At 56.1% G+C, this 13,025-nt stretch overlaps 1 protein-coding gene across 1 annotated transcript in view; it reads right to left on the bottom strand.

Annotated features, from left to right (window-relative positions):
* The window catches only part of TG (thyroglobulin), a 154,923-nt gene extending 142,209 nt beyond the window's left edge, over nt 1-12,714 (bottom strand). Inside the window, exons 1-8 of the mRNA XM_023757773.1 lie at nt 12,648-12,714; nt 11,342-11,450; nt 10,954-11,051; nt 9,298-9,501; nt 8,328-8,487; nt 2,265-2,371; nt 1,404-1,547; nt 943-1,128 (exon numbers count right to left, since the gene is read on the bottom strand). Coding sequence (XP_023613541.1) covers nt 943-1,128; nt 1,404-1,547; nt 2,265-2,371; nt 8,328-8,487; nt 9,298-9,501; nt 10,954-11,051; nt 11,342-11,450; nt 12,648-12,714 — 1,075 coding nt within the window. The remainder of the gene's footprint in view (nt 1-942; nt 1,129-1,403; nt 1,548-2,264; nt 2,372-8,327; nt 8,488-9,297; nt 9,502-10,953; nt 11,052-11,341; nt 11,451-12,647) is intronic.
* Between the last annotated feature and the right edge of the window lie 311 nt (nt 12,715-13,025).

Here is a 13,025-nt window from a genome sequence, read left to right on the forward strand (position 1 = left end):
GCCCCTCATTCACGTCCACCTGGAGCCTTGGAACTTGATCTCTGGGGAGAGAGGGTGTTGGCGGATGTGATTAGTCGAGATGAAGTCCCACAGGATTGGAGTGGGCCCTGCATCAATGACTGGTGTCCTGCCCAGAAGGACACGTGATGAGATGGACAGACACACAGGAAGAAGCCATGTGAGGGCAGAGACTGGGAGAGCACAGCCGGCTGGGGCCGAGGCCTCCCTGGGACGGGCCGGAAGGGAGCTTCCTGGGCACCGTTAGCGAGAGCGCAGCCCTGCCGACCCCTGGGTCTCCGCCTTCCAGCCTCCAGGACTGAGAGAGAGTAAGTGTCTGTTGTTTAAGCCGCCCAGGGCGTGGTCATTGGGGGCAGCAGCCCTAGGCGGCAGGTACACCAACCAATCCCTATTTTTAATGCAGCTGGTTTCCGGCACACTCCCGCTGGAACCCTGCATGGACTGAGCGCTTCATTATCCGCTCTTCGTGTGGCCGCCCAATTCTTCTTTGTGAGTAGCCTGGTCTCGGCTGGCTAGTGTAGAGTCTCTTTGAGGATAAAAAGCCTATGTAAGTGCTGTTAGTATTTCCTACAATAAACATTTTTCTATGCTGCAGTATGTACTATTATGCTATGTCATAGGAGAGATGATCGGTCCTATAATGTAATAGAACGATGCAGGCTTGGTAAACCCACTTCGCACACCTTCTTCTAGGTTTCTTGACCTTCCTTTGAAATTACTCATTAAATAGTGATCAACTCAGTCAACACCGTGCGTGGCCGGGTCATTCTATCTGAATATCCTAGGATGGCCGCAATCACGTTTAGAAAAGTTAGTTTAAATTCGAATTCCAGTGTCTCGGTTACGTCCTGGAGCGGGTGGTCTGAGAAACGAAGTAGTAGGACCTGAGGAGACCCCAACAGGACACCTCGATGGGAGACCCACCGCAAGGCAGCGCCGCGTCCTGCCGCCGAGTCCCCGGGACCTCCTTGCCCTGGGCGTCCGCACACCAGCACGGGCCTCCCCTCTGGCACTGCACCGCCTGGAAGTCCCCGTTTCGGTGGCAGCTCGGGACGTAGGCGTGACCGAAGTCGGTCGCTGTGAACCGCTCCACTTCACACTTCGTGGGGCCTGGAGGAAATCCATGGGGGGAGAGAAGACAGGCAACAGCCCCTGGTGGGCGCACAGCACGCATTCTGCTTGCTGGTGGCATTCACGCCCCCCACACTCTGCAGGAACAACCATGTGACCACAGCCACGGAGACCACAGCCATGGGGACCATAGCCACGGGGACCACAGCCACAGAAACTGCAGCCATGGGGACCATAGCCAGGGAGACTGCAGCCACTTTCAGAGCTTCCCTCCCAGCAGCAGCGTGGGCATCTGTTGCCAGCTGGTTACTCACATCGGAACCTGCCGGAAAGGACGAGCTGAAGGGCGAGGAAGCGCCTCTGCAGGATCCGGTACAGGGTGGTGTCCGTGAAGGTGGGCGCGAGGGCCAGGCCGGCGAAAACGGTGTCGTAAATGTCATCGAGCAGCAGCTCCAGACCTGAGCAGAGACATGTCAAGGTGCAGCTTCCTTCCCAAAGGGGGTCCTGATCTCGCCACGTACATGGGTAGGAAGAGGATCAGAGCTGCCCTGGCCGGTCACTCAGTGGTTAGAGAGTCGCCTGCAGACCAAAGGGTCGCAAGTTCGATTCCCGGTCAAGGGCGCATACCTTGAGTTACAGGCCCGATCCTTGGCCTGCCCAGTCGGGCCTATGCGGGAGGCAACCAATGGATGGACATTTCTTTCTCCCCCTCCTCTGCCTCCCGTCCATTCTCTCTAAAATTCGGGTGAGGATTTAAAAAAAAAAAAGAGGACCAGGCTAGAGCCTTCACCGGCATCAAGTGGGCATCAGACCTGAACCAGCCCTTAATGGTTCCTAAGCCAGGGCTGCTGGGTACCACTGTGCAGGCTGCTCACACCCAAGGAGCTTGATGGGAGAGAGGAGAGGGGAGCCCATCTGCTCCTCCACTGGCCCCGTGCAGAGCTGCCTCTGCCAGGAGGGGGCGCCTCTCCCGTGCCCACAAAGGGGCCCCGCGGGCCAGAGCAGCTGTGCTCAGAGCACCATGCTGGAAGGTTTGCTAGCCGTGCCCCTCGGACACAGGGCAGCCTGGCCGGGGCGCAGGCCGCACGGCTCCCTCCGCTCTGCCGGTTAATGAGGTTGTGGCTCTCGGGCCTGGCGATGCCACCCTCCCCTGGGATTGCCTGAGGCACGCTCACCTGTCTCAGCCAGTTCCCGCCCTTGACTGTCCGCGCAGTGACAGTACCCGGACACTTCCGGGAACCTTCTCCGGAAGGCGCTGAACGTCACGAAAGCATCTGGAAACCTGAAGGGGCAGGACATGGACGGTCACCGTTTCTTAAAAGGCAACGCATGGCGAACAGATGCGGGAAAAGACACCTCTGATCATTCATCTTGTGCCATGGGCTCCGGGCTTCCTGCGGGGAGTGTGTGTCTCTCCTAAATCGGTGTTACCGGCCTGAGCTGTGCCTAGCTGTCCTCTACCCACTGGCCGTCTTCCTCACTCGTGGCACTCGACCGATTTACACCCGAGCCCGTGTCTCGCAGAATCAGGCGGAACATAGGTAACGCACGTGGCCTGAACGTGTCCCCTCCTAGAACGGAACTCTAGAGGCGCAAGGCCCGGCTGCCGTGCACACATGTGGCACAGGGCGATGACCTCATCTGGGAGATCAAACAGCCTCGGGCCGTCACGGTCTGTCGAGAGCTTGTCAGGGAGCCAGGTCCCCTCCCAGGAAGTTCCTGAGCGGGCCATGTCCCAGGCCACAGCTTGCAAAAACGCAAAATCAATATGACATCACTCACTAGGGTGAGCCGGCCCTTTCCGAAGGCTGAGGAAAAGCGTACGTAACTCACGTCTGACCTGGCGACTGCTACGGGGCTCACCGGCTGCGTTCCCACCGGGACGTCATCTGAGACTCCGGTGATGCAAAGCCACAGGCAGGCGTCCTTCCCACAGTCAGTGACTTAGCAACCGGAGGGCTTGCTGCTGCTCTAGGCAATGCTGAGGGGTTCGTCTTACGTCCCAGGGAGCGGGTCCCCGAGGCCCGAGCCTGATGTGCTGCCACCTGTGTCTGGGAATCTATCCCCAAACCGTCAGCACCCAGAGCCTGCGGCTGTGGCATCAGCCTAGCAATCTACGGAAGCCGCATCCGTGCCCGGGGATAGGAAAAGGAAGAGTAAATCGGAGTAAACCCCCTCAATGGATGTGTACGTAACATCGTGTGAAAAGGGTAGAGTGCGTAATGGCCTGTACGTACACCCGCTGGGATGGGCATGTAAATGAACCAGGCCTGGGAGGCGATGTATTGTGCAGAATCTGCTCGCAGCCTGAACATTAATTTGAATGGATATGAATATGCAAAAAAGGCCTAGGAAAGTGCTACAGAATTATGGATTTTTTCTATGTTGTTGGTCTATGATTGTGTGTATAGACATTATAGACAGAAGTTATAGACAAAAGACTGCTACAGTTCGTTAGTCATGCTTATAGAAACTAAACGTTCACTTTGCCCCGTTGGAGGTGTATAATAAAAGCTCATTCATTGGAACCTCTAAGGCAGCGGTTCTCAACCTGTGGGTCACGACCCCTTTGGGGGTTGAACGACCCTTTCACAGGGGTCGCCTAAATACATCCTGCATATCAGATATTTACATTATGATTCATAACAGTAGCAAAATTACAGTTATGAAATAGCAACGAAAATAATTTTATGGCCAAAACCAGTTTGGCTCAGTGGATAGAGCGTCGGCCTGCAGACTGAAAGGTCCCGGGTTCGATTCCAGTCGAGGGCATGTACCTGGGTTGTGGGCACATCCCCAGTGGGAGATGTGCAGGAGGCAGCTGATCGATGTTTCTCTCTCATCGATGTTTCTAACTCTCTATCTCTCTCCCTTCCTCTCTGTAAAAAATCAATAAAATATATTTTTTAAAAAAAAGAAAGAAAATAATTTGATGGTTGGGGGTCACCACAACATGAGGAACTGTATTAAAGGGTCGCGGCATTCGGAAGGTTGAGAACCACTGCAAGGGCTTTTCGTAGCATAAGCATGGCTTCCGCTCATTCAGCCACTGCTCTGTAAAAGATGATCTGCAAAATGTCATATACATCAACTTGCTCATACACGAGGATATTGGGATTCAGAGTAAAGAAGGATCGGTTCAAGGTCACCCAGCCACGACCAGGGGCCAGGGACCCTCGTCCACTGCTAAGGCTTGTTCAACAACGGCAGCGCAGAGGATGGAGAGCTGCCACTGCGACAGGGCAAGGTCCTGAGGGTGCCCTGCCTGCTCTGCATTCGTGTCTGAATGTAAGTGCAAGCTCTGAATCTTCCCTGAGTTCCTTCTCCTGAAATCCAATTGGATAGGCAACCGGATGTCAGAACCGGCACCACCATCTGTGAATGTGGGACTCCTCCCCCAGCACAATCATCGTCACTATTGGCTGCTTCTGCCATTGTCATTGGCAGGGTCTTTGAACCATCTTCATCCCACCCAGGGCCCGAGGGCCTCAGCCACGCGTTCACCTCCCTCTCATTGATCCCCCACCCTACTCTTCCACCCCAAGAAAAGCCAAACTCACCTTACACTCTCTCTCTCCCTCGCCCTCCCTCTCTCTTTCTCCACCAAGTCCTGTGGATTTCATGGAGTAAACACTCCTCCAAACACGCTCCGTCTCTCCACCCTCCTCTCTGTCAGTTGCTCTAGCCCAAGTCATCCCCTCTCTCCTGGTCCAGTCCCCGAGCCCCCAAACTCCCAGAGTCACCTCCCAGCACCCACTCTGCTTTGCCCCAATCCCAGTCCATTCTTTTCTAAGTCCAACTACAATGGTTATTAAGATATTCCCAACCCCCCACCCCAGGCTCAAAATCCATGGTGCAATAGTGGGGAGGAGCATATTTATACGACAGAAAGCGCCCCCTGCTTATCTGAATTGAGGTATAACTGGCCATCTGTGCTTTTTTATCTGGCAACCCTGGGTGCTAAGTCTAGACTTTCCACGTGGCCTCCGTGGCTCCTGCCAGTGTGCCCTGGGGAGTCGCTGGGCCCAGGGCTGCTTATCAGCAAATTCCTGAATATGGCTGGGCTTCCAGTAACCAACTACCTGACCCTTCCCATGACCTTCCTAAATCAAACGCACTCTGAGACGACATGCTCGCTTACAAAAAAGTAAGGATCCCGTTTCAGGAGTACGTTTTTGTTTGTTTGTCTTAAACAATGGATGCTTAGTCCTGAACTTTTGCATTTAACTCGACTGCCCTCTTGTGGAAGGAGCTGTGAATTGCGCCTCAAAGTGGCACCAGCAAAGTTCTCTGATGCAGGGAGTGTAAACCTACATTGTAGGCCGAGTGTGCGAGGCTCTATGCCACGCCCTGTAGGGGAAATAGATGAATCGAGGTTGTGTGGGAGCGTAAAAGAAGCTTCTTAGAGGGGGTTCCTTAACCTCTGGTGTTTCAATTCCTCATGTGTACGCTAGAGACCATGAATACCCATCCGATTTTCCTTGTAAGGATTAAAGTGGGCTGAAGGATGTCAATTCCCTGTATGAGGCAAGCACCCACTTGAACTTGAACTGAGCACGCACGGGTTTGCATCAATGAGCACCACTAAATCAGACTCTTTGGAGATTCTTATATGCGCACAGGCAGGCCACTCCCTGGGCCTGCGTGGGGGTGGGGGAACCTAATCTACATTTGCTGAAGTTGGATTGTACACTATTAATTCCCTAGAAATGCATCATATTTATAGTTTTCACAGTGGTTTCATAGACGAGGTTTCATCGGGTCTGCACCACACCCTAAGAAGCAGGGAGCTGTCCCCATTTTACAGATGGGGAGACTGAGGCTCAGAGAGGGTAAGGGACTAGGTCACTTTGCCAAACACTGTCAGAGTCCGAATGAGAGTCACAAGGACAAATGCTACGGGGCCAGGCAGGTATTGCAGAGGGACGGGGCAGGCAGCGCGAACACCGGAGCACCGGAGGGTGCGTGCTCCGTCCAAAAGCAGCATTTCCGGGCCCGTTTCCTGGTGCCGCGGGAGAACGCACACAGCCCCCCACCTTGTTCCTCAGAATCAGGAACTCGGAATTTCGCACGTCAGGTTGAACAAGTGAAACTGCTGGTGTTCAGCTATTTTTACCTACACAACTTAAAACTCCCCAGTTCTTCAATTACCCTGCAGCTCCCACAAGCCCAGCCTGTGGGGCAGCTCCCACCACAGCACAGCCCGAGGCTCCCTCTCACACAGGGAAAGAAACGGGGTGTTTGGAGGACAGCCACATAGAGGCTCGCTCCTCCAAGAGAATTCCCACCAGTATTCTCAGCCTAATATGCTCAGTTATTTTTACTCTAGTCCCCCCTGATCCCTGAGGGCTACGTCCCAAGACCCCCAGGGGATGCCTGAAGCCACAGAGTGGCAAACCCTATCTCTATAGGCTGCTTTTTCCTACACAGACACACCTGTGATAAAGTTTAAATGCTGAAGCAGGCACAGAAAGAGAGGCACAGAAAGCAGCGAGTAATGAAGTAGGACAACTGTACCGATACACTGCGGTCAAGGCCCTGTGGGCGTCTAACTGGACGGCGCCCACCTTCTCCTTCAAGGGAGCCCTTGCCGGCCTCTCCATGGTGGGCCTGGACCGCCAGCATCACTGCTCTTGTGCGTTGGGACCGTTAATAAATAAAATCGGGGCGACTTGCCACCAGCCACCAGGACACCACGACAGGGTATCGATCTGATAGCCAACGTGGCTCCTAAGTGCCCGCGGGCAGAGCAGCGACGGCGACGCTGGACACAGGGCTGAGTCACGTCCGAGTGCACTGCGAGACTTCCTCATGTGACCCAGAGCGCCGTGCAACGTATGAATTGCTGACTTCTGGAATTCCGCATTTCATATTTTTTGGACTGTGGCGGACCTTGAGACATTGTTTTGTTTTGTGTTAATCCTCCCCTGAGAATATTTTTCCATTGATTTTTAGAGAGAGTGGAAGGGACGGGGAGAGACACAGAGAGAGAAACATCCATGTGAGAGAGACACATTGATTGGTTGCCTCCCCATGGAGCCTGCCACCGAGGTATGTGCCCTTGCCCAGAATCGAACCCAGGACCCTTCAGTCCATGGGCCCACGCTCTACCCACTGAGCCAAACTGGCCAGGGCGGACCTCGAGTAACTGAAACCTCAGAAAGCAAAGCTGCATTCAGAGGGTCGGCGGCATTCAGAACGGCCCAACTCTCCCCCGCTCCCCCCACTCCCCACCCCGGGGCCTTCACAAGAATGGGCTGGTGATCTGATGACTGGCGGAGATCCATCCTGCGTCTCCCTTTTGAGGTTTGCTATTTACATCTTTAAACTGACTTGTAAGCACATGCATAGACAATTTACAGAGAAGCATAGACATGATCATGCCCGTGCTTTTCATGGCACCGGCTGCCGTTCCTGCTGATCCCTCTCCACAGGAGCCTGGCCCTCCGTGCCTGTGTCCCCACCCAGCTGCGCCCATTCACATCACTCCCTGTGCCGCCTGGTGCTCCGCAGACACGGGAAAACCATCCATGCAGATGTGCACATGAAAGGACCGTTTGCTGGTGTGTTTTCTAAAAACTAAATCAGCCTGGTCAGCGACTCAGTGGTGGAGCGTGGACCTATGAACCAGGACGCCACAGTTCGGTTCCAGGTCAGGGCGCACAACGGGTTGGGGGCTCCATCCCCAGTAGGGGGTGTACAGGAGGCAGCCGGTCAATGATTCTCTCTCTTCATTGATGTTTCTATCTATCTCTCTCTCTCCCTTCATCTCTGAAATCAATAAAATAAATAAATACATACTAAGTCCTACCCTGCTATCCGTACCCTGTACCTTGTAGCTGCGCATGCTACACTGCAGAACCCTCAACCCTTGAGCGGCGCAGTTCTGCTCAACGCCGCATAAACATTTACGGTGGGGACCGCGGGGGGCTCAGTCACTTTGTCCCCAGGTTTCTGCTACGATGGAAGCCGATGCAGGAGACCTCCTAGTACCTGTGTCCTCCCCTTCTGGTGTTTTTACTCCCGCGGGCTGGCTGGGCCCGAGGGTCCATGCATTTTAATTGGCATAGCGGCTGCCGGCGTGCTTTGTTCACAATGCGGCCGCCCTTCAGATGCCCTTCAGCAGCGTAGGAACCCCGGCCTGCCTCTCCGATTCCCACCAGGCCGAGTGCATGACACCTCGCAGCACCCAGCCCCCAGGTGAGCGACGGGCGCGCCCCGAGGCCGGCTCCCCTTACCTGTTGTAACCGTGGACCAGGTCGAAGACCATCATGTCCGTGGTGTTGACAAACTTGCACTGCACGGGCAGAAACCCGCCGTCCGGAGAACACTGGGGGGGCGACTTGTCCCCCACTCCGTGCAGAAGGCGGCGGTTCCTGATCTCACAGCTCCTGGGACCTAGACGTTTCCAAGGAGAAATGCTCACGTCTCATGTATGAACAGGTGCCTGTGCTTCTGCCCTCCACAGGCCCAGAGTCATGCACCCACGTGACAGCTGAGACCCAGACAGGGACCCAGACACCGAGATCCTGCGATGCTCCTGAGCATCAGCCGGCAAGTACTGATCCCCCACCAGCACGTGGAAACGTTAGACAGAATCAGCAGGGCCCGGCTGGTGGGCTCCGCGGTTGAGCATCAACCTAGAAACCAAGAGGTGGCTGGTTCTACTCCCGGGCAGGGCATGTGCCCAGGTTGCGGCTCGATCCCCAATGGGGGATGTGCAGGAGGCAGCTGATGATGTTGCTCTCTCATCGTTGTTTCTGTCTCTCTAACCCTCTCCCTTCTCTCTATACAAATCAATAAAAACACATTTTAAAAAAATAAAAAATATAAGCGTGGAACAGACTCAAACCTCAGAGGGAAGGTGGCGGAGGTGTTTGGGTGGGAAGTGATCAACCAAAAACCGTGGATGCTTACATGCAGAGCCCACGGACACAGACAATAGGGTGGCGAAGGCCTGGGGCGGGGGCAGGGCAGGCTAGAAAGGGTCAATAGGGGTGGAGGGAGAGGAGGCATACATAATACTTTCAACAATAAAGATTTTAGAAGATAATAATAATAAATCAAGGTCATTAGACATTTTATAAAAATAAGAAGTCATAAGATCTTCCCTAAATGCTTTCATCTCTGCACCGAGGGCTGGGCCCTCTGCCCTTGTCCCGTGGGGAGAGCACACCGCCCCCCCTCCCCGGGAGCTTGGGGACTTACATCTCGTGGGCCTGCCCCGCTGGCGGGTCCCGTACACCTCCATGCCCTCCGTGTCCACACACCAGCACTGCTCCCGCCGCATGTCACACTGCACCGGCGCGTACGCCCCCGAATCCTGGCACTGAGGGAGGTAGGAGGCGGCCGTGCCGTTGAGGTAGCCGCTCAGCAAGACCTGCTGCCGGTGCAGCTGGCAGAAGGACAGGCCTGTGGGCGAGGGGCAGCGTCAGGTCTCAGCCCGGACTTCCCGGCCTCCCTAGAGGTCGCACAGGCCGTGGATGCTCAGCGCGCTGGGGGCAGGCTCAGGACCAGCGTGTCCACCTCTATCCCGGGATTCCTTCCAGCATCCTGCGGCCGAGGCCGGGAAGGGCAGGCTGCCCCCTGCCCGTCGGTCTCCCGGACACCCCGCCGCCTGGTGCTGCAGAGGTGGGTGTGGATGGGGTACAGGCCTGGCTGTGAACAGAGCTTGTCTCCATCCAAATCGCCCCGCGTGCTTGCTGTGCAGCCTGGGGGCAGTCGCTTCCCCACTCTGTGCCTCCCCCTCCTCATCGATAGACTTATCAGAAAGTCCATGTGCCTTCCTCAGCGAGAGGAGGAGGAGTGACAGAATGATGACTGCCCCTACCGAGCATCCCTGTGCGCCGGGGGCTGTACACGTGTGTTAACCCTCACACACCCGTGAGGCTGATGCTATGTTCCCGGTACAGACGAGGAGCCGCAGCGCGTGGGGCGTGGGGCGTGGGGCCTGGCCAGTGTCATCCAGGGAGTGTCAGGAGCCAGCCTGCTCCCCAGCCAGCGGGCCGGCCCTGAAAGGCCAGCGCCCAAGTCCCAGCTCTCCTCCCCGACAGGATCGCTGGTCCTAGACTCAATCTCTCCATTTAAAGATGACCTCAAAAAACTGTTTAATTAAATTTAAAGAAAAAAAAAAACCCTAGCTGTTTTGGCTCAGTGGATAAAGCATCAGCCCACGAGATGAAGGGTTGTGGGTTCAATTCCGGTCAAGGGCATGTACCTGGGTCTTAGGCTTGATCCCCAGCCCTGATCAGGGTGTGTACAGGAGGCAACTCATCGATGTGTCTCTCTCACATCGATGTCTCTGTCTCTCCCCCTTCCTTCTACTCTCTCTAAAAATCAACGGAAAAATATCCTTGGGTGAGGACTAACTAACCAACTAACTAAATGTGACCAGCTTAAGCTGATCTTTGTTTTAGGCTTAACTAAGTCATGCCCCAAACAGGGACTGTTAATTTGAGTTCTCATCATAGTCGCTATTTTAACAGGGAAGCTTTTTCCTGAGCCTCAAATCTCAGAAACACTCGGTAAGACACGTTTGGGCTGCCCAAGCTGCTCTCTGGGTCCCAGCCTGGAATGTCTGCTCACAGGGGGACTCAGCCCCAGGCCCAGACCCTGGCCCGGAGGGGAGGGACTCCGCACCCACTTGCTCACCACGTGCCTTGATGGTCCCACATGATTGCACAGGAGCCCTGCGGGGCACGGGCCTGGCGTGCAGGACTGTCGGCCTCACGCAAGGAGAACCAGCAGCCCAGAGGGACACTGGCCTGGGCACGTGCCACGCCCAGAGCTCTTTCCCAGGTGTGTGTGGCCCTCGCCAGGTCCCCCCTTCCCATGGGACACCCCGTCACCCCCTTGCACACTTACACGCCACGGGCCGCCCAGGCTGCCTGCTGCCAGCCACCTCCCTGCCGTCGGCGCCCACACACCAGCAGGAGCGGCCGTCACTCCGGCACTGGACGGTCCTGAGGCGGGGAGACACCAGCGTGGACACATGAGGGCTCCCGAAGACTCACCCAGCTCCCTGCCCTCGGCCTCCCATCTCCCCGGCTGTGATGCGTGTGATGAGGGAGAGAGGGAGTGGGGGTGAGTAGGGAGTGGGGGTGGGGGGTGATGGGACGGCAAGCTCTCCTCTCCTGGCTCGCTGACCCCTGCAGCCTCGTCACTCATGCTCTAGCCCCAGGGGGAGGGGGAGGTGGTTTTTAAGGCCCTTCGGACCCTGCAAGTCCACACGGTGGAGGGAGGGAGCCCTTACTGGAAGCTGCCATCCTCAGCGCACTGGGGCACGTGGTCGGCTCGCTCCTGGAAGGCCCTGGCCCTCTGCAGCTCACAGGGACGGAGCGGCTGGGCGTCCACCTGGTACTCTGCGGAGAGGGGCTCGTCAGCGCGGGGCCTGGACTCCGGAACCAGGACGGGTCCCGTAGGTACAAGGTCTTATTTCTGGCATCATCACCAACCATGAGGTTCCAACCCACAAATTTTCAACTGATCACTTTTCCACGTATGACAGGAGCTCATTTAATTCTCAACAAAATCCTGGGAGGGGCGGAGGGGGTGAAATCTCCATTCTGTCCATGTGACACTAAGACCGGGAGGGGAAAGGGACCTGCTCAGGGCCACACAGCTGCCGAGAGAAGGGTTCGGGGCAAACTGTGGACTGCACCCCGCCCCCCGCCCCAGCCGCGGTCGGGCTTGGCGGAACACCAGCGAGGGGGTGCCATCGAATTATCAAAGCCCTCCCTGCAGACAGAGCACCCGGGCACAGAGTAGAAATAGGAATTAATGGACGAGTCTTGCGTGTCTTGTTTGCACTGAGACACATGAAATATGCGAGGGCTCACTCGGAAATCGCATCAGGAGGCAAGTGCCACCTCTTCCTTTCCAGCGAGAAACGGAAGCCTCGACGCACCCAGAGCCACACAGGAAGTGGCGGAGCCGCGCCCAGAACGCAGGTGCATGCCCCCCACGGGTAGGTTTCACACTACCTGCTGACTGCCCCACGTCTGATGACCTGGGCCTCGAGACACCTAAGAAATAAAACTGTCCATGTCGAAAGCTTGCTAACAGCGGCCCAGCCGGCGTGGCTCAGTGGTTGAGCATCAGCCTATGAATCAGGAGGTCACGGTTCCATTTGGGAGCAGACACCTGCCCAGGTTGTGAGCTCGATCCACTGTGTAGGGCGTGCAGGAGGCAGCCGATCCATGATTCTCTCTCACCATTGATGTTTCTATCTCTGTCTCCCTCTCCCTTCATCTCTGAAATCATAAAAAAATATTTTTAAAAAATCCGCTAACAGCATGGGGTGGGGGGAGTTAGAATTAAATTAGGAAGATCGAGTTTCCCATCTCCTGTGCACCAATCACGAGCTAAGTGACCTTAGACAGTTGAGACCTCCTCTCAGAACCTCTGTCTCTTCATCTAGAAAGAGCAAATAAGCAACCTGGGGACACTGCAGGGATTAAATGAGACCAAGGATGTGCAAAGGCCCTGGGGCAGAGCCTGGCTGGCTGAGGGGCTCTGGCCTCCTCCTGCTGCTCCATGGCCTCGGGTGGGGAACTCACCAAAGATGTTGGCTGACACCAGGCAGGCAGAGGCCAGCAGGCCGAAGATCCACAGGGCCAGCGCCATCCTGGGCCCTTCAGGGGGTGAAGGGGTAGAGGCGCTCTGCCCCAGGGCTCTGGCCAGGGAGCCTTTATGGAGCCGCTGTGCCCACTGCCCCCGCCCACGGGCACTCAGGAGAGCAGCGCCGCCCTGTCTCCTCTGCTGCGCACAAGGGCTCCTCCACCCGCGTCTGCTCCCCGAGGACACTCGTGTGGCCAGTCGGGGGTGAGAGTCTTGCTGAGGACATGGGGGTGCAGAAGAGGGTTGGGTGGCTTCCAAATTCATCTTTACACAGAAAAGACGAAGCTCGGGGCTTTGTGGGCAACAGGCTCAGGCCC

The sequence above is a fragment of the Myotis lucifugus genome, unplaced genomic scaffold, assembly GCF_000147115.1.
Source record: "Myotis lucifugus unplaced genomic scaffold, Myoluc2.0 scaffold_113, whole genome shotgun sequence".
Lineage (NCBI taxonomy): Eukaryota > Metazoa > Chordata > Mammalia > Chiroptera > Vespertilionidae > Myotis > Myotis lucifugus.